Below are 27,802 nucleotides of genomic sequence, written 5' to 3'. Positions count from 1 at the left end.
CCTGTCTAAATCTTTTAAACATTGTAATTTAGTGCAAGTATAAGTTTGTGGCTACAGGATTTAAAAAAATGGATGGCTTTTTGCTGTTGAGAAACTAGATGATTAACATATGACAGGATGGAGAAAGTTAAAATGTGATTAGTTTAGGAATCGAAACCAACACAGAATTTGCTACCAACACATGATATTTGCCCACGTTGAAACATTTGGTTCTCATTGGACAACGATGCTGTGCAATCCATACAGGATATCAATTAATCTTCCCACAAAAGTGGCCGTAGTTGTGAAATATTACCAATAAACTAATGAACTTTTGCAAAATTCCCATGTTCTTACCACTTAGAAAAACACAAGTAGCCCAGTGGCTGGAAATTTGTTTTGAATAAATTCAGCACGTTTAGAAGTACTTTGTTTGAATGCCCAAGTTAATAATTTAGTTTCCAATATTCCCACTGACAACCTGTAAAGCATCTGCTTTACAAATCAAACCAAATGGAATCCACTTTGAGAATAGATTTCAATCTGGATTAATAGAAATAAAGCAAAAAACCCCCAAAGTACAAGAAAAACTAACTTAAAAAAATCATCTAAAAAAAATGCCTTGGGTTATGCTCTGGTCCTTCTACTTTACTGTATCTCAATTAGAGAGGACATGTTAAACTACATAAAGAGTTACATTTTGGAGAAAGATTCAAGATAAAGAAGGATGCTAGATCACACCAGGAAGAGACAGTGATGACTTGCAGCTGTCTACTTAAAAAAAAACTGAATCTTGGGAATGTTTGCTCAAGGGTAAATTTCAAGAGTTCAGAGAGCCTTTATCATCAAATCCTCAAACATCTCCAGCAGTTAGTTTCCCACCCTTACATAAAACTCAAATCAAAAAAAAAGGGCTAATTGTATCTACCTCTAGCAACTGCTTATTCAAACATTGCAGTCAAAATAAAAGTGCCGATAAACTGGTTCTGCATGTTTATTTACATTCTTTTGCATAAATGCCGACTAAGTATGATTATATGCATTACATAAATATACTTCTGTACAAATTACATACCCAAGATTAAAAAAGGCATAAATACTGTAGTTTGCCAAAAACAAGTTCCTGTGTACTGTGGTTAAATGTGCAGAGTTATTGCAAGTTTAGACAGTATAATCAAGATCACAGCTTGAATAAAATTATCAAGATTCTGGTCACACTACACACCCAAGTAGTACAGGGTTAAAAAATACAAATACTTTGTACATCACATCTTCCAATAGATTTAAAAAATACAACTTCAGGTAAGTATATTGCAATTTCTACTGCTCAACATGTACATACTGCCGAGATGTGCAGTTCATGCAATAAGCCAATGCTACATTCTTACTGTGATACAATATACAGCCCAGTTATAATGCACCGTGGTATTGTGAAGATGAAATTAGCAAATATGTTCCCAGCAGATAGCACTTTCAGCTTCTGCACCAACACATCTGCCCAAATACCAAAAGGTTGGAAATCCAAATTACATGCCACATGCAGCAGTATAGGTCATGCAGGCACTTCACTATCAGGTTCTCCTACCAGTATTTTATTGCAATTTGGCATCCACATTATTTGAAGGAATCAGTCACCAACATGCAGTATAACTGGGACATTAGCTGTCTGGACAGCCTGAAAATTACTTGCTTACAACAGCCATGAGCAAGTTATGTGCAACTTCTGTAAACAAAGCCTGCATTAATCTTAGAACTACAGACTTAGTGCACAAGCTTTCGTATGTGAAACCAGAGCCCAAAATACTTAACAAGGTACAGACAGGCTGGCTTCTCTACCATTCTGAACTTAAATTGCCAAGATCAAAAAACTGAGCACATGACACATTGATCTTAGAGACCAGGAAAAAAACTTTGTAATGACATAACTACTTAAGCCTTTCCCATTTGCTCAAATTTCACCCCCCCCCCCCACCCCCCGAGTATCACCAACACATCAAAATTAACCTATAAAACTGGATCTAAGAATGCCCAAATAAAGGCAACTCCAAGAACCCTTTGAAAACAGTCACTTAACAAAATATTATTTGTTCAGTATTCTATATTTTGTTTACATACTTTTAATATTAGGGCATCAAGAAAGCCAAGACCAAAATCTGCTTAGGCACTAGAAACACAGATTGACGAATTTTTGGTTGGTCACTTTAATGAATTAAAAAGCACTACACCAGGTCATCAAGTTCACTTGGCACATCAACCATCCAACCACTGTTAGGAATTTCAATCTTGCAGGTTTCTCTCAATTAATATTGTACTGTGTGCTCAATTGCATCTTATAATGAGGAGAAACTAGGGTTAAAACAAACTTGAACAGACAAGGATTCAGCCCATGCATCTGCTCTATGAAGGATTCCAAAAACAGAAGATAAGGAATAAATGCAGTCTTTGCCAGAAAGTTACTGGCATTTTAATTTGAGTGCTTAAATCCTCTGAATTTTCTCAGCTACAATAATAGGATTTTCTTTCCTGATCTTCAAAGCTGCTTCTGCTTTGTAGTCATAAGGACAATTGTGTTTATCAGAGTACCGGTGAAGTCCACAAAACAAGTTCCCACATCGACAGTCGAAACCTGCTGTAGAAAAAATAAAGTTTACCAATTCGTGTTTCTATGACCACATCAAGCACTTTTAGAACTCCTTGTTGTCAAGTTTCACTTCAATCAGCAGTGCAGGTCCCACCAACAAACAACTTTTTAAATCTTCAAAACCTGAGCATTCATGAAAATATGAACCAATGGTGAAGTTGCTTCATTGTTAGAAAGCTAAAGATGCCCTAATTATTGGAAAAAGGATAGCAAGATGTGAAAAGACCAGCTTAATTTAAGTTTTTTTAAAAAAACTTATTTGCTCTGGATTTACTTCCCAATAGTATTTTTTTTAAATTCTGATGAAGATTTTATGGTATAACAACAGGCAGTGAGAATATGCTGAATGACCAAAGTAACTGGTCACTAACCATCCACAACTCACGCTCATGAAACAATATTTATTTATACTTGTTTTGCATATGCACGGTTTGTCTGTATGTGTGTTATACCTGCTGGCGTGTGTGTATTTTGTACCGAGGACAGGAGAATACTCTACTGATAGAATATTACAGCCCAGAAGCAGACCTCTTCAGCCCTTCCAATTTGTATTGCTTGGTTCCACTGACCTGGACCCAGTCCATAGCCCTCCAGACCTCTCCCATCAATGTACCTGTCTAAATTCTTCGTGTTAAAATTGAGTCCATTTTCCCCACTTCATCTGGCAGCTTGTTCCACAGTCCCACCACTGTGAAGTTACCCCTGATGATCTTTCACCCTTAACCCATGCCCTCACCTACCCTCAGTAGAAAAGCCTGCCTATATTTACTCTATCCATCCCCTCAATTTTAAACACCTCTTTCAAATCTCCCATCATTCTTCTACGTTCCAGGAAATAAAATCTTAACCTGCTTAACCTTCCCCAACTTTGTTCCTGAAGTCTGGGCAAGATCCTAGTAAATCTTCTCTGACATCTTTCCTGAAGTTAGGTGCCCAAAACTGCACACGGTACTCCAAATACGGACTCACCAATGTCTTGTACAACTTTACCATAACGTCCCAACAACTCTACTCAATATTTTGATTTATAAAGGTCAAGATGCCAAAAGCCCTTTTTACAACCCTATCCATCAGTACCGCCACTTTCAGGAATTATGCATCCATATTCCTAGATCCTTCTGTTCTACCACACTCCTCAGTGCCCTACCATTTATTGCACATGTTCTTTCCTGGTTTGTTCTTATGAAATGCAACACCTTGCACTTGTCTGTATTAAATTCAATTTGCCATTTTACAGCCCTTTTTTTTAAACTATTCCAGATCACTGCAAGCTTTTAAAACCTTCTTCACTGTCCACAACACTTCCAATCTTAGTGTCATCTGCAAACTTGCTGATCCAATTTAATACATTATCCATCAAATCTTAGATTATAGATAACAAACAACAATGGTCCCAGCACTGATTCCTGAGGCCCACCACCAATCACAGACCTCCAGTCTGAGAAGCAATCATCCACCACTACTCTCTGGCTTCTCCTGTCCAGCCATTGTCGAATCCAGTTCACCACGAATACCTAGTATCTGAATCTTCCTGGCTCACCACCCACGCGGGACCTTGTCAAAGGCCTTGCTGCAGTCCTTGTAGAGAACGTCCAAAGCCTTCATCAACTTTCCTGGCAACCTCCTTGAAAAATTAAGATTGGTTAAACATGTCCTACTAAGCACAAAGCCATGATGACTATCCCTAATCAGTCCATAGCTACCCAGGTAACTGGATATCTGATCTTAGAACATCTAATAATTTACCTACTACTGACATCAGGCTCACTGGCCTATAATTTCCAAGGTTACTTTTGGAGCCTTTTTTAAAGCAACGCAAGCTACCCTCCAATCCTCTGGCATCACACTCGTGGCCAAGGACATTTTAAATATTTCTGCTAGATCCCCAGCAATTTATACACTAGCCTCCTAGGCCCTGGGAATTTATCCACCCTTATTTACTTTAAGACAGGAAGCACTTCCTCCTCTAATCTGTATAGGTTCCATGACCTCATGCTTGTTTTACTTCCATGACTCTGTGCCCTTTTCCTGAGTAAATACTAATGAAAAAAACATTCAAGACCTCTCCCATCTCTTTTGATTCCATACAAATCAGACCTTTTCTGATCTTCAAGGGGACCAATTTTGATCCTTCCTCTCAATATACCTGTAGAAACCCTTGGGATTTTCCTTCACCTTATCTGCCAAAGCAAGATCTTCTTTAAGCCTTCCCACTCAAGTACTTCATTTGCTGCATGATGCCTATACCTGTCATACATCTCTTCTTCCAAACCAAATCCCCAATTGCTGTATGTGGAGGAGGTGTGTCCTCCCAAACTGTATTGCAGATGGTCACATGTCCTTCCATCTGAAACTTATTTGGAAGCCACATCACCTTTCAGTCAAGGTTGGACTCCACCCACCAATTAGTGCACACCTTGCCGTTGGCTAATTCAAATCACAACATTGTTAGCTAGACAAATAGATTAGCCCTGTATTTAACTGGAGCGCACAGCACATTCACTCTCTCTGCCTTGTAGTCTGAGTCCTAGACACCACTCCCTGCTGTGGACGTCATTTGGAAGGGTGGTGGGTAAGGTGTGCACTGCACCAAAGCTGAGCAATAGTATTGTGATAGCAGCTGCACCTCCCACTGATCAGGGGTCTGGGAGCATGTGTAGAACCCCTGTGTATAGCGTGTTGTAGAGTGCACTCCTACTGATCAGTGGGCTGGGAGCATGTGGAACCCCTGCATATAGTGTGCAGTAGAGCCGTGCTCCCATTGATCAGGGGCCTGGGAGCATGTAGAACTCCTTCTTATAGTGTGTGAATGTCAATATTGTCATTTACATGAATTAGTAATTGTGTACCATTTAACATTCTCCCATTTGTTTTCCATGTTGTATAATTTGTTCCCTTGTGTTTTATTCCCGTTACGATTTTCCCAAGCTCTTCTATAAATTGTGCACGTGTTAATAAAAGTTACGTGTGATTGTAACCCTGGTGTCCAGACTCTCCTCCCTGAACCTGATACTCTTCTAAATACAATAAATGGCACTGCGAGCAGTGAGTTATGAATGGACACGTGGACTCAATCACATGGGAGTAGAAGATCGTACTAACAATGTGGGAGATTGTGTTACTAACTGTGTGGGTCAGTGGTAAGGTGTGTACTGCATTGAAGCTGAGCTGTAGTATTGCAATATTTGCAGTAGAGTCACAGCTCCCACTAATCAGGGGTCCAGGAGCAGGTGTACAACCACTGCTTGTAGTGTGAAGTAGAACCATGCTCTCACTGATCAGGGGCCCAGCAGTGTGTAGAGCCCATTTATAGTTACATGTAATTGTGTACCAGTTAATGTTCTCCCGTTTGTTTCCCACGCTCTTCTATAAATTGTGTGCTCATTTATAAAAGCGTAATTATAACCCTCGTGCCCAGACTCATCTCTGTCAACCCACCAAACCTAAGATTCCCTCTCCCTTCTAACCTTGCTTTTGATCCTGACAGGAACACAAACTATGTAGTCTCAAAACTTTAGTAGAGGACCTTCAACTAAACCTCGTACACCCTTTTCCGAAAACTTATCCAAATCTAGATCCTTTCCCATTTTCTCAAAATTGACCTTTCTCCAATTTAGAATCTCAAACCAAGGCCTTCTCCATAATTAACTTGAAACTAATGACATTATGCTCACTGAACCCAAAATATTCCCCAACACATACTTCTGTCACCTGTCTCATTCCATTACAAGAGATCCAGTGTTGCACTCTCTCTGGTTAGTAACTCTATACATTGATTTAGAAAATTTTCCTGAGCACATTTGACAAATTCCAAGCCATCCAGCCCTTTTATAGTATGGGAATTCCAGTCAATTTGTGGTAAGTTAAAATCTACTACCATTGCATTGTGTTTCCTGCAATGGTCTGCTCTCTCTATAGATTTTTCTCCTCCAATTTGCACTGACTATTGGGTGGTCAATAATACAACCCCATGAGTATGGTCATACCTTTCCTGTTACCCAGCTCCATCCATATAGCCTCCGTAGATAAGCACTCTGGTCTGTCGTGCCTGAACATAGCTACGATATTTTCCTTGATGAGCAATGCTCCCCCCATTTCTATCGTGTCTAAAGCAAAAGAAGCCCAGAACATCGAGCTGCCACTCCTGCAACTAAGTTTCACTAATGGGCACAGTGTCATAATTTCATGTGCCAATCCATGCTCTAAGCTCATCTGCCTTTCCTGCAATACTCCTTGCATTGAAATAGATGACCCTGAAAACATTTCTACCACATTCAATCCACTGACTTTTCATGGTGCATGCAATTTTAACATCTTTTCCCTCTTCCACCCCCCCTTGCGGTTCAGATGCAAAGTGTCCCATCGGAACAGGTCCCACCTTCCCTAGAAGATAGTTCAATGATACTGAAGCCCTCCCTCCTACACCACATGTTAAGCTGCATTATCTCCCCACTAGCACGTGGCATGGGTAGAAATCCTGAGATTGCTTCTCTGCAGATCCTGCCAAACACCCTGAATGCTCCCTGCAAGACCTCTTCACCCTTCTTACCCACATCATTGGTCCCTATATGGACCACAACATCTGGCTGCTCACCTTTCATCCTGAGAATGCAGTGAACTTGATCGGAGACATCTTGGACCCTGGCACCAGGGAGGCAGCATACCTCTCATCTGTCCCCCTAACTATGGAATCTCCTATCACTACAGCTCACCTTTTCTCCTCCCTCCTAGGCACAAGACCAGTCTCTGTGCCAGAGACCTGATCTCCAGGACTTTTCCCTGGTAGGTTCTCCCCCCTCTCACCCCCAATAACAGTATCCAAAATGGTATATTTGTTATTGAGGGGGACGACCACAAGGGTGCCCTCCACTGTCTGCCCCCTTTCCCTCTCCTGATTGTCACCAATCTAGCCTCCTGCCTATCACCCCCTCTGGCTCCCAAATGATCCTGACTTCATCCAACTCCAGCACCAATTCCTTAACTTGGCTTGTCAGGAGCTGCAGCTGGATGAACGTCTTGCAGATGAAGTCATCAGGGATACTACCGGCTTTTCTGATGACCCACATTTTGCAAGAGGAGCATTCCCCTGCCTTGGCTGCCATTCCTACTATGACTAGACGAATAAAATATGAAATCTAAAAAAACCTGCCCTTACTTGTGCCTACCTGCTGAATTATTTTTGTTCCTCAAATAGGGTGGCCCTTTCTGACTTCAACTCCAACTATTCCTCACCTCTTACCTATTCTCACTGAAGCTTGTTGACTTGAAAAGTTCCTGGAGGGAAGTCAGCCCTCTCACAAACCCAATTAGAAAATGAAAAAATCTACCTTATTTGTTTTCCAGGACATTTTTTGGAAATCTGATGGCTGAAGAAAGGTAAGGAGCTCATGTTTAGAGTAAGATTTGAGTTGACTTGTGTACAGAATACAAACTCACTGGACTCTGATTTAAATAAAAAATGTAGATGATCATCCAAATTCAAATAGAACAGCAGTAGTAAAAAGATGGGAGATTTGATTGAGGTATTTAAAATTATGAGAGGAATGGATAGAATAAATATCAGCAGGGATTTTCCACTGAGGGTAGGTGAGATACAAACCAGAGGATATGTGTTAAAGGTGAAAGGGGAAAGTTAAGGGGGAACTGACGTGCCAGTTAATGAAGTAGTCAAAGACAGCGTACACAAGCAGTAATCATGGCTTTTATTAGCAGAAACTAGTGGTACAATAATGAAAGACAATGGGTGCATACACAGATATACCAAGGGGAGTGTCTTAAGTGGTGGAGATAATATACGTCCAATGTCAATAAAGCAGGGCTAGGCAGTGAGAGACTGACAGCTCAACATACATTCACCTCAGGAACATCAAGGGTAATTTCAGAGAGTGGTGGGAATGTGTAAAAAACTGCCAGCTGAATTGGTGAATACAGGCCCCATTTTAACATTTAAGAATTTGGACAGGTACATGGATGGAAGAGGTCTGGGGGACTTTGGACAGGGTGAAGGTCAGTGGGACTGAAAAATGGGTCAGCATAGTCGAGAAGGGCCAAAGGGGCCTGTTTTTGTGCTGTAATATTCCATGGTTCTAACAGGAAGTAATTTAAGCAAGGGGAACACTATAAATACAATCAAGACAAATACCCCCTTTGCAAGGTATTTTGGGATCCATTGCAATATGTCAATTGCCATCAGCAATTAAGGCTACTAATATTCACTCAACTCAACATGAAGATATGCAATCTCATCATAAATGAAGATGGCTCACCCGTAAGACCAACTTTTTTCCTGCACTGGAAACATCTGTTTTTCTTTGGTCGAGGAATATCTGCAGACTTTTCCTCTCCTGACACAGTACCAGTACCAGGTACAGATACCAGAGATGCTTCAGCTACAATTGTACAAATAGGTACATTGAGTTGCGCAAATTTTACCTCGATCATGCATATTATTCATTTTAAATAATTATAATTCTGTAATCGTTTTAAAGCAAATTCACTTCACAAAATCAACGGTACTCAATATTTACTGGAGCATGTTACTTTGAAGCATTTTCAGCTCATGTATATAGATCAAATTAGGACGTCACTGCTCTTTGAGCATATCAAAAATAAATTTGCACAGGAGGCTTTCATTCATGTAGCAACTACAACACAAAAATGCTACTTAGTACAAAAATGGGGCATTGTTCTACAAGACTGGGCATCATTGTATTGCAAGGCCAATATTTACTGCCTACACGCCACTGACCAAAGTGGAGGCAGAGAGATGATCTTAAATAGGTAATCATTCTGGAGAAGGTATACATATAATGTTGCATTTCCAAATTTAGGCCCAGTGATAATGTTGGAATGTAGATATTTTCCAAGTCAGAACAATAAACAAGCTATTGTACAGGTAGTCCTTGTCTCTTGGATTTGGTCATTGTGTTTGGGAGTTACTACAAGAGATTAGGGGAGTATCTGCAGGTGTTGCATCCACTGCGCAATAACAGAAATTAATGCTTAGGATGATGAATTTCTAGAATTTTAACTTCATTGAGGTGGAGTACTACATTGTAGACTGAAGAATGTACAGCCTTGTCCAGTATCCATAATGGCACAATAATTGTGACTGCTTTTAGTTTTCCTCAGTAACCCCCAGTATTTTGAGGGTGGGGTTTGATTTTCCTCAATTGACTCGAGGTGCAATGTGCTCTCTGATCTGCTTAAATGTTGCCAGGCTTATTGAATATACATAGCCATGGACTTTAGGTTCTGAGGATAAGAGCAAAGTCAATGACTAAGCAATTACAACTGTGAGGAACTCTTACATTATCATTTTGAGCCACTAAATAAAGACAAAAGGTTCCATTATTGTCACATAATACTATATTTAGAATGTAATATACATGAAATTCTTAACTTTTGTCTACCATTAGAGAATCGCCAGCTTGTCCAGCGCCCCTCGCAGAAACTTACAGCACCTGATGTTCCTCGGCAGTCTCCCCTCCAAGTACTGACCAGTCCTGAGCTGGTTTAGCTTCCAAGATAAGAATTTCAGCTGTATTCAGGCTATTAGGTGCTAAATAAGCCTGCTTCATAAATGAGCAGGACTACCAAGTGCTCACAGTAGCAGATTGGACTGGTTTGGATATTAGGACCAACTGGAGTCTTGCTTACTAACAAACCAGATCAACAATTTAAATAAAGTGATTGATCAATGCCACAAATTTTGCTGATAATACAAAACTAGGTTGGGATGCAAGCTCCCATCAGAACTGGAGGCTAATTTCCTTTGCAAAGCCAGAGTGAAACAGATAAAAAGTATAATAAAAATAATCTGAAGAAATATAGACATTCTTTAAAAAAATGGGTATCACAGTACATGATCACAATTATCATGGGTATAAGCAATAAAATACTTGTTGTAAAGGTCTGGATCAAATAAAAATGCTGCTTTTTTAAAAAACAGCTTTGGTAAAAACACATGGATTGTTGTACAATTTTGACTTTTCCAAAAATGAGTAACTTGTCTTGAAGCTGGTCATTTTAGTGAATTAGTAATTTTTGCATGGTGAATATAGCAAAATCAGAGAAGCCAATTAATGAAAAGATAGCCTGGGGAACACTGCTGCCAACTTGAAGAATTAACATTGCCTCACTAGAATCAAATCTGTGAGCAAGTGTTCAGGCTAAATTATTGCAAAAATAAGTTGTTGCACCTATTATCCAAAATTACATGACACACAATACTCAAAATGTGCATACCTGGGTCTGGTATTTCAATTTCAGTCTCTTTTGTTTCTCGGGAAATACTCATTTCAGTCATCTGCTGTGTTACAGGCAAAGCTGAGCCAGACACATTTCTGTAAAGTATGAAAAACATTGTCAGGACATCCAAGTTACTAGATCAATCAGTTTCTGATAAAATTTGAAGAGCCTCAGCTTATATTATGAACAAGCAAGATAGTTTAAGCAATATTAAACAATATTTAAGAGGTCAGTTTCTTTTTTTAATCAATTACTAAATTTTGATTATTAGATGCTGATTTAAGCAAAAGAAATTTTGTTGTAAACCAATGGTTCTTAAAACTCAGACTGGATTTTATTTGAAATGTGACACAGCACCAATTATTTTGTTTGCAAACTGAACCAACTTACAAACAAGTCACTATCTAATTTATCTTGCAGTATCCAACAAGATAGGGTGGCTGAAGTTTTACAAATTAATTGAAATAAGCCAAGTTTCAAATGCTTTCACTTAGTTAACTACTTGTTGGGTTAGATCATGCCAACCTTCAACCAGTGATGAAATTGCATTGCAAATCAGCTCATTCAACACGTTGCACTACAGAGCTATGGATGAGTGCACCTGAACCAATTTTAATATGGTTACCAATCTTACAGAAAATGCAAACATTTAATCTTAATGCTAGAATGCATTTAATGCACTAAATACAAAAGCATTTAAATTAAAATGAATCAATGGTAGTCATTTAAAAGTCTGAAAAGACCATGAGTTGTCAAAAATCCTTGGGTAACAGGTCTTCTGTATCTGTCACCTGAGGACCAAGCTGGCTGCCAAAAAGTTTCATCATATTGAACAAGGTGTAAATCTAATTCAACTGTAAAAATGGTTACTAATTTAGTTGTAATGACCAAAATTGGAATGGACAAATCTAGATGACAGCTAACAGCTCTTACTTCTAGGATTTAAAAAATTCACTTGATCAACCAGGAACCTTCATAGAATGAACAACCAAGTTAGGAGACAATTAAAGAATTCAAAATTTGATTATAAAATGGATTTTTTGGGTTGTACTCAAATGTACAAAATGAACAACATGATTGAAACTAAACCAGAATTGCTTCTTTTTTAAAAAAATTGTATTTATTCGATCAAAATACAGATAATAAGTAACATACATAACAATAAACTAAACATGAATGATATATTTTATATATACAAAAGAAAAAAAAAGGAAAAAAAAGAGAACCCCCCCTTTCAGCCAAGGAAAGCCATAAGAGAAAAAAGAAAAATTAAACATACATATTAAGATCTAATCAAAATGTAAATATTCTGAATATAACCACTTATTAATAAAAAAAACTATAGTTATCACGCAAAACATGTGATTTTTTCCATTAAACAATATTTCATCTCATTATGCCATCTATTAATATCAATCATATTTGTATCTTTCCACATATTAGCAACACATTTTTTCGCTACAGATAATGCTAAATATACAAAAGCAAGATGAAATTTATCTAATCCCAGACCCTTCTTTAAAACATTATACAACGGAGTCAAGGCCAACAATTCACCACTAAAACCTATAATTTTCTTTGTCCATAACTTCATTGAATGTTTTAGTATAGGCACATTATGTTGCTGTAACAAATTTACATTCCATCTGAACAAAAATTGATGTATTTAAACCTTGAACATTAAAAGTAGCAAACCTCAACTTTGACATATCTACTAATATTACTAAGAACTAATAATATCTATATATAAAAACTCAAAACAACATAAATAGGCCCTCCAATAGGAGAAAAATAAACCACAAATTAAAGACTAAATAAAATAAAAATGAAAAAAAAGAAAAAGATAAAGTTAAAAAAAACCCCAAAAAACTACCAAGGCAGTAATCCCTAAACCATTCTTGGGTGTGGATCACCCACCAGTGGCTGATGACGAATAGAACATAGAGCAAATCTCTCCCCCACCAGCCAAACAAAGAATAACAACAAGATATCATAATAACATAAAAATAAAGTAAGAATAAGAAAGTTCTTCTATTCATCCAAGAGATTCCAAACTCGGTGACCCCATTTCAAGAGAGCAGACTCTTTCCATTCCCATTTCTCCCATTTCCAGAACAACCAGATTTTTCTTTTGGAGACAATGGTGGGCTACGTCTTTTTCCTTGTACATCTGACAACGAATCAGCAAAAATCATTGCTTCATGCTCATTCTCAAAAAATCGAGATTGAAAGTCTCCACAAAACACCTTCAACACTGCCGGATATCGAAAAGTAGAATTATAACCTTAACGCCACAAAACTTCTTTAACTGGATTAAATCGACACCAACGCTGAATAACCTCTTGACTCAAATCGGGATAAAAAAAACCTCTACTATTCTGAATCATTAATGGAGCTTGTCGTTGTCTCGCATTTTGCACTGCTAGACGAAGTATTGTTTCTCTGTCCAAATAATTCAAGCATCGAATTATCATGGGTCTCGGTGATTGACCAAGCAGAGGTCTTCTTCTTAAGGGTCTATGAGCTCTTTCCAATATCAAGCCTCCAGAGAAAAATTCTTGCCCCGCCAGAATTGCTTCCTGATATTCTTCAGGATTGGATTCCTTTTCATTTAGCAAGACAGGAAAGTTGAATGGACATTAATTATGGTCACAAAAGAAGATCACTAAAATAGCACAATTACCCGAGGAGGCAATCAATTTCATACCAGATTATTATTACTAATTATACTTGCAGCTTATTTGTTTATATACCAATTACCTTGACTTGACAGTGGAGGTGATAGAGGCACCTTCCGATTTGAAGCCTTCTGTTCTCTGGACACGAGTAAACTCTGAGCTGTTGGAAGTACTCGATGCACCTTAAAATAAAATGTATATTTGTGAACTCCATTTATTATAGTATCTAAATTATGCCATCTAAAACTCCAATCATTCCAAATCTCAAGATTTAATTAGGTCAACTAAACAGGTTCAGCAGTTGAAAGTGTAATGTCATTATTTCCAAATAAAACTGCCATTCTAATATTGCAGCCTTGAAATGAAAGAACCTCAATAGACTTCAATCAATCTCCAATACATCTGACTGCTATTGTCCAAATAGTGTGAATGACAGGTCATCCTTCTCATCTCAGCCAAAGAATCTAGTGTTACAACTGGACCCTCCAAAATGGAGTCTGTTCAAATTCTATTGCCTTATTTGATATCAATTTCTACACCCCACCCCCCCCAACAGAGGAGGACAAGAAATTGATTTGCTTCTACAGACTGTCCTCGGCCTCAAGTTTCACAGAACAGTGATCGTAACCATTTTATAGTCCACCATCATTCCCCATCTTGATTCACGTCACAATATGGACTTTCTAAAAAAAAATACATTAAAAACTTGGTTGCCTAGTTTTTGGCTGGATACTCCAGATCTATACTGCTTTAAGAAGCAAAAACACAGAAAATATGTTTTTCTTTAACATAACAATCTACTTGAATCCAACCTGTCCAGTATTTGGAAATAATGGACTTCAAACTAATGAAGAAGCATAACAAACATCAGGAAAAATTCAAGATTGAACTTTGAATGAAAGAAGCAGAATCAGATGCCCTCTTACCTATAGGACTCATTCGCCCACCATTTTGTTGTCTTTGTAGGTGTTCCTTATAACACACTGAACACATTCCATTGGTCCTAGGATTTCCATAAAATCCACATCCAGTAGCACACAACATAGGCACTTGAGTTTGATTAGTTTCTTGAGCCATATTGTATTCTGTGTGAACAAAATAGCAAATTATTAATTGTGGGCTTTGTCATAACATTTCAATAATTGGATTGCAACAATTACCATCTTCAGATTTTACACTGTTGCATGATGTGGGGATCCAGAACAAAATAGTGCCTGCATGCCTTGCAGCAACAGAACACAACACAAATAGGGATGGGAGTAGGCCACCCAGTTCCATCATGCAAAATTATACCCGATCTTTTGCCTAAACTAGGGGTCCCCAAAGTGGTTGATGGGATTATTCAAGGGGTCGAAAGGGGGTTGACTGAACTTTTGCGGTAGAAAGCAGTGGCGTATCACGGAAAATAGGACCGATCACAAATTAAAATAACAAACAATTCATCACAATGCAAAGTCATCAGGACATGTGCCCAATTTCTCCACCAAAAGTACAACAGGAAGTAGTTTCAGTTCTTTGCAGTATCCAAGCAGTTCAGCTTCGCATAAGACAACCTTTCCTCATCACATTGTACACAGCTGCACTGGTCCTAGAAAGTGCTCTGCATAAAATTTCGCTCAATTCCCCATCAGATGCAAGATCACTTGATATCAATTTCTCAAATGCCACCTGGTCAAATGCACCTTCATTTCCCTGTCACTTGAGTATGCTTCTTGGCTCTTGATCCAAATATCAGAAATGATGACAACTACGAGGAAAGTTGGATCAGTTTGGTGCTGAAACTGGCTGCAAGTAGATTAAAAGAGAAAACCTAATAACTAATTGTTACAACATGAGCTATAAATATATGGTGGTTGTTTGGGCCAAATCATTTGTCACGCTGTTTTGTACAATGGTGGTACAGAGATCAAAATATTCATGTGTAATGGAATCATGCATTGTTCTCGACAGCAGCCCCCTTAGGACTCTGCTCATAGTTTATGGATCGCCCCCCCCCCTCCTTCCCTGTGAAGCAGTCAATTATAGTTGGTTTCTTCTCTCCTACTGACTAGATCATAAAAAATTATTGCCCTGCTCCTGGAAAGCTGCTAAGGACTCACCCCACCCAGTCAATCTCTTTTCTTCCATGCTTGAATAGAACTGCCAGATCCAAAAAACTTTCTTTCCTATTGTAGAACATGGCAAAAACAAAAAAAAAATGACTCTAACTCTCTTGGAACTTTTAATACTAAATTCTGGATTTTCAACCAACTGTCAGTCAATTAATCTCATCTCAGACAAGTGCTATGCATAAAATTTCTCTCAATTCCCCATCAACCCCCCCCCCCACTTTTAAATGTGCTATGACCCCAGGAACTGCAGGGCACATAGCCCCTGTTGGAGGGATATGCTTCCCTGGGGGCCACCGCACATTTTGCCCGACTTTCTTTTCACCTTGTGTAGCAATGTTTTATGTAGTCGGTAGGAGAGAAGAACAGAAACTTGACTGCTTCAATGGAAGGGACCTGCAAACTTTGAGCAGAATCCCAAAAGAGACAACAAGCCAAAAGAAAAGGTTGTGAATGGCTGCTCTGCAGAACAAATTAAAACATTTAAAAATGATGTCATGGCAGAAATCTTCAAAATTAAAACCATGCAGCTAAACCACGTGTAATGGTCAAATTTTGTGGACCAATACTTGGAGGGTTGAATACATGCATACTGCTTTTGACCGCAGCATTTTAACATTCGAGACGTTGGGAGCTCAGGAGGGTAGGCAGGTGTCTGGTACCAGGTGGTAAGGCCGGGGCAAGAATCCACTGTCAGGGCATTGGGAACTCAGATGGGTGGGTAGCCAGGGTGAGGGTCTGTGGTCAGGAGCTCCAGGTGACCGGGTCCAAAAATTGGGGGTTGATTTTTTTTAATATACATGGCATCTTCTATTACACGCATTTCCTCCATTTCATAAGAAATTGCAAGTTTGTCTGCAAAATGTATCCCATCAATCTCAGCATTATTTAAAGATAGAACTATTTATGCAAAGTGGCCAAGTGATTAGGTATACTTGAAGATAACTTGAAATACAACTGTAATAATAGCCACATACAACCTGGTAACTTAAAATTCTACTCTAGATTTAGCTTCTACAGCAATTAAATCATGAATGCATACATTCATGAATGCCTGATCAATTAGGTTGTAAACTTGGGCGTATTTAAAATCAAGACAATTTTTCTACAGCACACTAGCCCATTTCCACTCAGGTGCTCACCAAGATGCCATTACTTCGTCTAAAAAAAAGGCCAGCAACACATTTACTGATGAAGTTACTTAAAAAGTTGTAAATCACTGCTTCACAGACAACTTTACCAGGTCAACAACTAAGTGACTTTTACACAAATTTACAACAATACTATTTTCATGGAAAATTCCAGATCGAAGCATGCAACATAGAATTATTTAATTATAGAGCAGTGACAAGGTTTACTGCATTCACTCAGCATCTCATGTATTGGTTCATTACTCAGACTATGGTAGCAATGGTAATACAAGACTATAGAGCAGTAACAGAACAATTTTCTTACTCAGCAGTAGTCATTCGTGCACAATATACAGCTCATACTTAAAGTAAAACACTGAAAGCAGTTATACAATTTGAAGTTTTGTAATCCAATGCTTTTGAAGAATCAACACCCAGTAAACAGGAAAAAAAGTATAGGAATAAATGTGATTGCTTATGAAGCATTAAAAACTGATTTGATGTCTTAAAAGACAAAGTGCAAGACACCAGATAGGTCCAAAAGGTCATTAATAATGCACATTTCCTCATTGACATTAATTGAAGATGATGACCAGGAGACCAGCTCTTTTCCTTTGAATTATTGCTGCTGAATTTTTAAGAAACAATCCACTCAAAAAGTAGATGAGCAATTTAACTACCAATGTTTCCCTTTGCCTCCAAAGGTGGTCAGCCAGCAAAAGGCTGACTGCTTACCAAGCTGGTGATCTTCAGGCCACTAGTGTTTATTATACTGCTAGCAGCGAGGAATGTCCTGGCTTTTACCGTGGGACAAAGATTGGGAAGACCAGAGAGGGGCAGAGGGAAAGAAATAGAATTTGAGGTCTCTGGCTGACAGAAAATGGGAATCAGTCAAACAGCACAGAAGCATACTCAATGGCCCAACTCTGCCTGCCAACCTACATGCCTTCCTGACCTGCTCTGCCATTACAAATTCATGAAATTGACCAAATGGCACCATTTCCCTTACTTTTACTTCTGGTAACTTGTTCCATGCATATACCACCCTCTGATTAAAAACTCTCCCCCGCCACCCCCCCCCCCAACTCCTTTCAGTAGTTTGCTTCTCACCTCAAAACAATTACCTTTATGCTCAAACCAAAAATAATGGAATCCCTAGTAAGTGGTGGGGGAGGGACTGAAGAGAGATGTGATTGTCACACATTTTTACACAAATTATTTATTTACAAGGTACAAAATTATCCTGAAGAGCAACCTGAAATTATTGCTTATTCAGCCAAGGGTCTGCAACAAAAGACTCAAGTTTTTGTCTCAGACCTGAAGGCACATCCGGAGTACTGTGCGTAATTTGGGTCTCCTCAGCCAAGAAAGTGTAATTTGGCACTAAAATTTACCAAGCTATGCAAGAGATGGCAAGATTACCATAAAGGAAAGCCACAGTTGCCCAGGACTGTATCCCATTACTTTACAAAATGCAATCTTATCAAAATTAACTTCGTAAAAAGACTTAACAGGTTAAATGCAGGAGAATGCTTCCCTTAATCAACAGATCCAGTAGAGGCTCACCCAGACAAATGGCATATTATACAGCACAGAACAATCAACTGTACAGCAAGTTCAAAGGAGAAACAGCTTTATTCAATCCCAAAGGGACATGATGACCTCATGCTAAAGTATGGTGCAAAAGGTTTAATTCTGCACCAGAGCATTTAGATTTATAATGCAGGTTAAAACATTGATTTTTTTTTTTACATTTTGTCAAAGAATTTAAATGTCACATTTCCAAAAGAAACGTAAAACTAGTATTCTGAAATATTTTGGGTATGCTTTACATGATACCACCATCAGCACAAGGTCAGGACAGAGAAAAGATAAAATTATACTTGCAATTAATTATTTGTGTAAAACTCAAAGGAACTAGATAAAGCAAAAGTCAAGCTATCAGTTGTCTTCTCTCAGTAGACACAAGGAATCAAAAGCTACCTTGAATTGATTTGCTTCAATAGACCAGAGAGAGAGAAAACAGAAAGGGACCTGCTGACCTACACCAATAAGAGTTAGATTATGTAATCATCCCACTCCATTCCATAACCACTTTGATCAGAAAGTGTTTGAGAGAAATGAGCACAAACATCTTCAGTTAAATCCATCTGCCATTCCAGGAAGTGGTTTGGAATGAAATTTCACATTTCCTTCTGAATAACATTTGTGGCAAAAGTTTTTAAAAAATCATCAGCTCTCACAAAGCAAAGGACCAGTGAAGTATCTTGATAAGCATCCCTACTAGAACATGCACATGAGCATGCCGTTTTTGCCAATCACAAGGCTGCAATGGAAACCAGCTTAAAACCCACACACAAGTAGGCTACAATTACATTATATAAAGCATTGCGAGCTCCAATTCGTTACACATTTAGTCGTACAAAATCAAATCAGAAGGCAGCAAAAAAACCCCAGGGTAATAGCAATAATGTACAGAAAAAAACCCCAGACTTGCACCGATATTGTGAATAGAACCCCCCCCCCACTACATTTTTCTGAAGCTCAACGGACAGAAACGTTTCATCAGATGGACAAGGCAATTCCATGATCAGAATCATGGACACTATTTCTAAAATCCGAGCAGCTGGGTGGCAGGGATGAAGCAGGACACAGAGCAGTGTTAAGGAGAGGAACCTGCAATAGAAAGGTCCACACATTCACTCCAAAAGGAACCGTCCTGAAGAACAGATTTCCGGCATCAGAGCTGCGGCCAAGTCTCAATGCCCAAAGCGTCACCTGACGAGGTTACTTAAAATAAAGAGGCCGACACCAGCGAATCACGGAGCGCATCCGGCCCCTTCCACAAACACGTCGACTCTTTAACCCCCCCCCCCACCCCTCCCAGAGGGAGATCACGAAACTAAATTTGGGTGTCACTCGAAACGGGGCCTCTCATCGCATTTCACGGCAGAAAGAAACGCCGGAGACGCGCAGATGCTGCAACGTGACGCTATTTTAGCCGGAGGAAGTCAGCGGGCCACAAAGTGCAGGGCAGGGCCCGGCCGGACAGGACCCTCTCTCCCCCCACCCCCCGAAACAGGACCCTCTCTCCCTCCGCACCCCCCGAGACAGGGTCCTGTTCCCCCCCCCAGACAGGGCCCTCTCTCCCTCCCCCACCCCCCGAGACAGGGTCCTGTTTCCCCACACCCCCCCCCAGACAGGGCCCTCTCTCCCCCCACCCCCCCGGACAGGGCCCTCTCTCCCCCCACCCCCCCGGACAGGGCCCTCTCTCCCCCCACCCCTCCGGACAGGGCCCTCTCTCCCCCCCCGGACAGGGCCCTCTCTCCCCCCCCCGGACAGGGCCCTCTCTCCCCCCCCCGGACAGGGCCCTCTCTCCCCCCCCCCGGACAGGGCCCTCTCTCCCCCCCCCGGACAGGGCCCTCTCTCCCCCCCCCGGACAGGGCCCTCTCTCCCCCCCCCGGACAGGGCCCTCTCTCCCCCCCCCCGGACAGGGCCCTCTCTCCCCCCCCCGGACAGGGCCCTCTCTCTCCCCCCCCCCACCCCCCGGAGAGGGCCCTGTTTCCCACCCCCCGCCTGACTCTTTCCTCTCTCTCCCTCACCCCCCCGGGCAGGGCTCTCTACCTCCCCACCCCCCGCCTCTCTCCCCCACCCCTCCGGACAGGGCCCTCTACCCCCTACCCCCCCCCGAACAGGGCCCTCTCACCCCCCCCCCCAACCACTTGCGGCCAAAGGCGGAACAATTAGCCCGCTTCGTTAGCCTTACCTTGGCCGTGGGCGAGGACCCCGACCTCTTCCTCGATTCCGAGCCGCGCCTCCGCGCCCTCCCCCCTCAATCCGCTCGTGTGGCGAACCGCTCCCAGTCCACTCGGCCTGCTGCTGTTCTCCGGCGGCCCGCTCTCCCCCGACTCTCCAGCAGTCCGCTGCCCGACTCACTCACTCACACGACTCCCTGCGGAGGGGCGAATCGCCCTCTTTATAACTTCCTGTCCCCGCTGCTGACGTCATTCAGTGCGGCCGGGCACTCCGATTGGCCGTTGAGCGCCAGCGCCGGCGCGTTCCTTCCCCCCCCTCCCCGCCCCCTTTTTCCCGGAAGAACAGGTGGGCTCCAAAGAACAGGCACGTGCATTCGCCTCAGGACAAATCAACAACTCGGGACTTTTCTGCCCTTGTCTCTTTGCTTACTCACCTTCAGCGTCCAATTGGAAGACCTGGCAATAGGGTGACCACCTCTGCCCATCCTTCCTGCCTGGGCCACGAAACCATACCTTGCACCACCTTCCCCTTGGTGGAGAAGCTTGTGGGGTCCTGTGATCCGGGGTCTGGAGATAGGCTCCTTGGTGGTGTGGTCCCTGACAAAGAACAGTCCAACCAATGGCGGAACAGGTGGACGAAGTTACTTTGCACTCAACGGTTGTGAAGGCGTTTGAAGGCTGCAACAAATCCATCAGCTCCAATCGTCATGCTGTTCATGCCATTGGAATTGTTTGGTTGATCTGTGAAGGATCGTGTGCTTCTTGGAGTGCAACGTCGAGGACACGTTAAACAAATACGCCGGTGTCTTCATTCTGTGGATCATCAGAACGAAGGCCATCATCCTCGATTGCAAGGGAGAGCCACAATATCCTTGCACAGCCAACACATCAAATGCTCCAACTTGGCAGACATTGTCTGTCTCATATTTACATTACAGTAAACATCTCGCCCCTGTCCACTCGAATTACTGACTCATGTTATGCACCCGCCCTCTCACCAATCCTTCTTCAAATTGTTTTAACCCATCTTAACATCCTTGACTACCAAACAAAAAAGATGTCAGATTTGAAACATGAGCTTACCTTCAACAGGTTCCTCAGGAGGATTCAATTGTTCTACTTTCTTACAGGGTCAACCAAAAGATGTGCAGACATGAAATTAGTTAACCAGGCAGATGAGAAACACTCTTCAGGAGTAGATTATGTCAAGTTGCTCCTGTCTGCAGAAGGCTTCATGAACAGAAATACAGATTCTACACTGCAAAATGCAAAGATGGTATGCTTTGGATCTTGGGGGAGTTCCTTTTTACCTCCATACTTTGCTCTTGCCGTCACAGGTTAATTTAAGTCTCATATGTCCACAAAGCTTTTACCAGAATTCTGTAGGCTCTTTTAAATACTTGGCAAACTTATCTGACTATTGTGTTTCTCTGTCTAACTAGTGGTTTGCATCTTGCAGTGTAGCCTCTGTATTTATGAAGTCTTCTGCAGACATAGTTATTGACATATCCTTCCTGAAGAGTGTTTCTGATCTGTTGGACATGCATTTGGGGATTTTTCTTCATTATGAGGAGAATTCTTCAATTATTAGCAGTGGAGATCTTCCTTGGAATGCCGGTCCCTTTTCAATTACTGAGCTCATTCATTTGCTTTTTCTTCTTCATATTGTTCCAAACTGTTGATTTTGGTAATCCTAAGGTTTGGACGATGTCTTTTATTCTTGTTTTTCAACCTCATCATCGCTTTTTTGACTTTCATTGGCACAACTCTGGTCCTCATGTTGAAAAATGGGAATGACAGACTGCAAAAGTGATCAAAAGCTTAGAGGCAAATCTAGCTCTTTTATACCTGTACCAACATAGCAATTAAACATACCTGAGTCCTCACAAACACCTGTGAAGCCAAATGTCCGAAACATTATGGTGCACTGAAATGAGGGGACTATGGACAGGTATAAAAAGTGTGGTAATTTCTACATGGTTAGACCAAAATGTATACAAACAACCTTGAATAAAATCTGGAATGAACACACTTTGATTTCATGCGAATCATTTGATTACGACTTTAAAACTGTGGAGCACTCCCACACATTATGTGCACAGTCATGGATGCTCCCAGCACACTCAGATACAGGCTGATCCTACACTCACTGACACCTGACACACAAACCTGTGCACATTCTATTCCATGTCCTTCCTTCCTCACAACCACACTCATCCCTCCTATGTCATTTTCCTATCCCCCTACCACTGTCTCTCTTCCCCTACTGCTTTCCTCAGTTTAGCCACCATCTCAGCCCCCTCCCCTTTCACTCACTTCCTTGCTCTTTCCATCTCATAGACCCAGTCATCCCATTCTTCAGCTGCTGGTTATTTCCTCAAAGGTCATAGCTGCTCATCAACTCCTCAGGCTTCTTAAAGGCCATTTATTAGAGTTTCTTCATGTTAGACTGAATCTAACTATCCATGTTTGTAACTGCTAATGTAAGGGGAACCTGCCAGAACTCCAGCAGCATCCAATGTCTGCCCTTTATATATTTCAATTGCCAACAAAGAAGTTAAAGAAAAAGGAAAATCAATTCTCTTACCATTTGAGCAGCTTGTTTCTGAAACAGACATTAAGACACTACCAGAACTCCATGGAAACAGCAGAAACCATTAGGAAACAGGTCTCAAAGGTGGCATCTGCTTATTATTGGGTCTGCAAGTTCATGAGCATAGGTCTGACCAGCTAACATAGATAGAAGGATAGGTGCAGAGAATGCAAACAAAAGTTTGCTGACCAGAGAGGAGCATTTGTTCTTAAAGCAATTGATTTTCAAATCTATCCATTTCTCCATGTCTTGAGAAACAGGCAAATATTAAAGAACCCATCCCCCCCCCCAATCACACTCTCTTCTCCCTTCCAGTTTGATTTTGTGTGTAGATGTACAACTTGCATCTTGCATGGAGGTAACAGTGTAGAATAAATCTTGAAGCCAGGAATGTAATAACCTTCAATCATTTGACAAGTGCCAAAGCTTTCATTTATGATTGCTAGCAGAAATGAAAGATTTAACCTATGAGGAGAGACTGAGACTGTACTCACTGGAATTTAGAGGGGATGAGAGGGTATCTTATAGAAAAGTATAAAATTAAGAAAGGCATAGATAATATAGAGGTAGATAAGTTGTTTCCATTGGTGCTGGAGACCAGAACTAGGGGACATATCCTCAAGATTCAGGGTAGTAGATTTAGGATGGCGATGAGGAGGAACTGTTTTTCCCAGAGGGTGGTGGATCTGTGGAATTCACTGCCCATTAAAGCAGTGGAGGTGACATCAGTAAATATATTTAAGGCAAGGTTGGATAGATTTTTATATAGTAGGGGAATTAAGGGATATGGGGAAAAGGCAGCTAGATGGAGATGAGCCGATCATCAGATCAGCCATGATCTCATTGAATGGTGAAACAGGCTGGATGGCCGACATCTGTTCCAATTTCTTATGTTTTTATACAAACCACAGTTATAGATTTAGTTACAACAATTTCTCAAGCAACTGTTCTTTGAAAGAGTAAATTTTGGACAGGCAAAAAGGAAGGTGTGTAAAATGAAACACAAGACATCAGACAGCAGTGTTGTCTCAAATACAACATCTGCACAGAGAGTGTAAATATCTCAGAAGAAGTTTTGGTGTGCTATGGCATCCAATGTCTTGAGTTACTTGCAGTTGTTATGGACTACAAATGGATGGCCAGCAATACTGGTTGGTTCATAAGGTTAATGAGGCCAGAAATCAATTGGGTTTGAGCTGAAGCTCTAACCCAATTGTCTGATATTACTAGCAGGTTTAATTTTCTCATTATAGTTTGCAAAGAAGATTTCCAGCACATTGGTCAGAAGGATTTGGTACTAAGTCAGGTCCACAAATATACCTTAACCTACCAAAAAAATTTAAATTGGGGAAAATGTACAAAAGCATTTTTAAAAGTTGAAAACATTTTCTCAGAAGAGGGATTGAAGATGAGTTTCATGGCCTTGTCACCATGTCATTGCCAAGTGTTTTGTGTATTGGGCAAACATTGTCTAATAGTTATCAAAATCTGTGTCTTGTTTTTCTGCAATGTCTCCCAAGTCACCCAATGGCATAGATAATCTCATAGATTGATGATAATTTTTGACAAGATGGACAGGGATGGGGCGGCATATTTGGCGAAGCAGTTAGTGCAATGCCTCTACAGTGCCAGCTATCAGGACAAGGGTTCTAACCCTGCGCTGTCTGTAAGGAGATGGCACATTCTCACCATGTCTGTGTGGGTTTCCCCGGGGGCACTGATTTCCACCCACCGTTTGATACGTACTGGGGGTGCAGGTTAATTGGGTGTAAATTGAATGGCATGGACTCGTGGGCTGAAATGGCCTCTTATCATGCTCTATCTCTAAATTTAAAATTAAAAAATTTAAATTAAAATTTTTAAATTTCCTTATGCTGATTGATGCAATCTCAAATTGATTGAAATCAGATATTTTGGTTGTTTTATTTAAAAAAATTAGAAGAGTTAAGATACATCTTTACTAGTGTTATCTCTGTAGAGCATAATACCATGAAGATTGACCTCTTGGTCCAATTCGTACATGATGATCAAGTTGCCTATCTGACCTTGCTTGGTGCATATTGCTCTAATGCTTTCCTATCTATGAACCCATCTAAAAGTCTTTTGAATGTCGTACTTATATCTGCTTCTACCACTTTCTCTGGCTGTTTGTTTCACATATGCAAGAAGTTGCCCCTTGGGCCTCTTAAATCTTTCTCCTTGTTCCATAAACTATTTTTCTGTAGTTTTGGACTCCTCTACCTGTGATCATTTATCTTATCTACGCCTCTCTATTTTATATACCTCCCTAAGATCACTCCTCAGGCCCCCTGCACTGAAAAACATCCTAAACTATCCAGCTTCTCCCTCTAGTTCTGGTAACGTCTCCATGAATCTTTTCTGCACCCCTTCCTATTTAATGACATCCTTCAGGTAGTTCGGTGAATGAAACTGTACATAGTTCAGGGTTACAAAAGTCCAACTTACAGATAACCTGTACTCACGGACAAATTGTGCCCCCAGTTCGCGCATGCCACGTTATCTCATGAATGCCCCTTTTGGAATGCAAGGCACTGATGGAAAATGTTAACTTTTAATCATGATCTTTTTTTCTCTCTAAACTGTTTTAAGAATTGTTCCTTTAATTTTCTTTTACAGTTCTAAGACAAACATTTGACTAACTGATGTTAAGTAAAAACCGTATGTACCTGTACTGACTTATCTACAAATTCAAATTAAAGACAGGCATAGGAATGGATCGCGATCATCACCCAGTGGCTCCTGTATTTCAAAAGTGGCCTTCTCAACGTCTTGTAAAACTGTAACATGGCGTCCTAACACCTGAACTCAATGCCATGTCTGATAAAGGCAAACTTGCCAAATACCTTCACCATTCAGTCTACCTATGTTGCCACACATGAAATATTTCAGAGTTAGTGTCTGATAACGGCTCATTGCATTTATTTGACAGCTTTATGTGAGGTAATAGCATCAAATATTTGCCATATCTTCCTGGATCCAAAGGGTGGCAAGGAGACCTGTGCACGTGTTAAGCCTTGAAGAAGTATTCCAAAGTTACTTAAGCTTCACAAAAATCCATCATTTGGCTAATTTCATGTTTAAAGGCGATATTGCCACCAAACTCTACTGCTGGTTTTATCCTGGCAGAGGGTTGAAATGCGTAATTTCTTGACACGTAATTGAATGTGGTAAAGCTTAACCTTGGAGGGAGAGGGTAAAGGCAGCAATTGAATCAGAAGGCAATGTTCTGAGGAAAGGAAAAATAATTTTGTCAAAATAGTAACTTCAAAAGAATAAAGGAAGTAACAGTGAAAATCTACAATTTACCATCGCCAAGTATTTATCAGAAATGACCATGTGGATCAAATGATCACACTTGAAGCCAAAGAAATGGATGATATTGAATCCTCTCCTGATGTTCCAAGAGTCGCTGAATGGCAATGAGACATCATGAACTAGCTTCAGAGAACAGGGTACAACAGAAGATATCAAATTGCAAAATGCAAGCCAGCCAAGAGAATGAATCTGTAATGTCAGCATTTAACTGTGAAAACATTTACACTTGCTTTCTTCAAGGATGGAAATTAATGTGGTGTATTTGTTTATGGTTATATAAATAAAACATACGGCGTGACCAGAGGATGTAATGGCATTGCCTCATCTAAATATGCAAGCCCCACATGCAACAAGTTCCTGGCTAAAAGAATTAGAGTAAACATCCTTGCTTAAACCTCCTGTGTCCTGCAATTATTATTATATGTAGAATCTACCAGAAATCCAGAAACATCCATGGATCTTGAGTGCATTACACGATTACAAACTTGTAGAAAAAGAGAAGCAAATTGCGTTGCTTACCCTGCCTACTCTTTAGTCATCTGTTGTCACAGTCACTTTCTCTGTTCTGGAAGCTGTAGTTATATTACTTGGACCCAACATAAAATTTTGTTTTGTTTACAGATGCACCCTTTTCCTCACTTTACATCAGAAGAAATTAAGAAAAGCAAAGGTTACAGTGATATGAATAAATCCAAATAGAGTTGATTTTCATGATACCATATGGAAATCAACAAAATTTCTTGTAAAATTTGATTTAAACATTTTTCTACTTTTTTTTGTAAGCTGTCTTATAGATAGTTTACATTCATGGGTAGAAATTAACTGAGCTCAACCCCCTAAACAAAATGCAAACAGGCAAACGTGATGTCACAGAAAAGGGACTTACTGATGTATCAAGTGATCATTGACGGGACAGTGAGTGCTGTTGATTTGCAGTGACTGATATGTGACACAAATATTCATTAGTTCGAAATGGACAGGGCATGGAAGGTGCATGCACCCAACATTCTCCAAATCACATGCTACCACTTTAAGCAGAGAGGGAAGAGGTTTTACTCACAATATTACTGGTTTAGCTGCTTCCTTCACAATGACTCACTCTACATGTTCACTGACATTAGAAGAAAAGACTTAAGAATGTCAAAGTTCAGTTTGTAGAAGTAGCCAGATATGTTTTTCGAAGGACTTAACATTTATTTAGTGCTGAATCACTCTAACATAGCCAAACTCCTTTGCAGATGGACTGCAGAGAAGGCTGCTATCTCTGCAAAGAAGAGCTTCATTTTCTACAATAATATCTTAAAAATACAAATGAATTGAATGTCCACTTCA

General features: G+C 40.4%; 1 protein-coding gene across 3 annotated transcripts; it reads right to left on the bottom strand.

The window, feature by feature from the left end:
- Positions 1-959: 959 nt before the first annotated feature.
- On the bottom strand, positions 960-27,278 carry zfand5b (zinc finger, AN1-type domain 5b). 3 transcript variants are annotated; one of them, XM_069892971.1, is made up of 6 exons: positions 26,990-27,278; positions 14,475-14,633; positions 13,631-13,730; positions 10,868-10,965; positions 8,887-9,009; positions 960-2,608 (listed from the first exon to the last, which is right to left on the bottom strand). In XM_069892971.1, the coding sequence occupies exons 2-6, from the start codon at positions 14,623-14,625 to the stop codon at positions 2,457-2,459; spliced, it is 624 nt and encodes a 207-aa protein (XP_069749072.1). In that variant the 5' UTR covers positions 14,626-14,633; positions 26,990-27,278; the 3' UTR covers positions 960-2,456. The 3 variants fall into 3 exon arrangements, with proteins under 3 accessions (XP_069749072.1, XP_069749085.1, XP_069749077.1); XM_069892984.1 differs by lacking the exon at positions 26,990-27,278 and adding an exon at positions 20,553-20,717; XM_069892976.1 differs by lacking the exon at positions 26,990-27,278 and adding an exon at positions 20,553-20,636 and having other exon boundaries at positions 960-2,605.
- Positions 27,279-27,802: the final 524 nt, after the last annotated feature.

This window comes from Narcine bancroftii, chromosome 1 (genome assembly GCF_036971445.1).
Source record: "Narcine bancroftii isolate sNarBan1 chromosome 1, sNarBan1.hap1, whole genome shotgun sequence".
In the NCBI taxonomy this organism is placed as follows: Eukaryota; Metazoa; Chordata; class Chondrichthyes; order Torpediniformes; family Narcinidae; genus Narcine; species Narcine bancroftii.
Note: the sequence above shows the minus strand (reverse complement) of the source record. Positions and strands in the feature narration are given on the sequence as shown.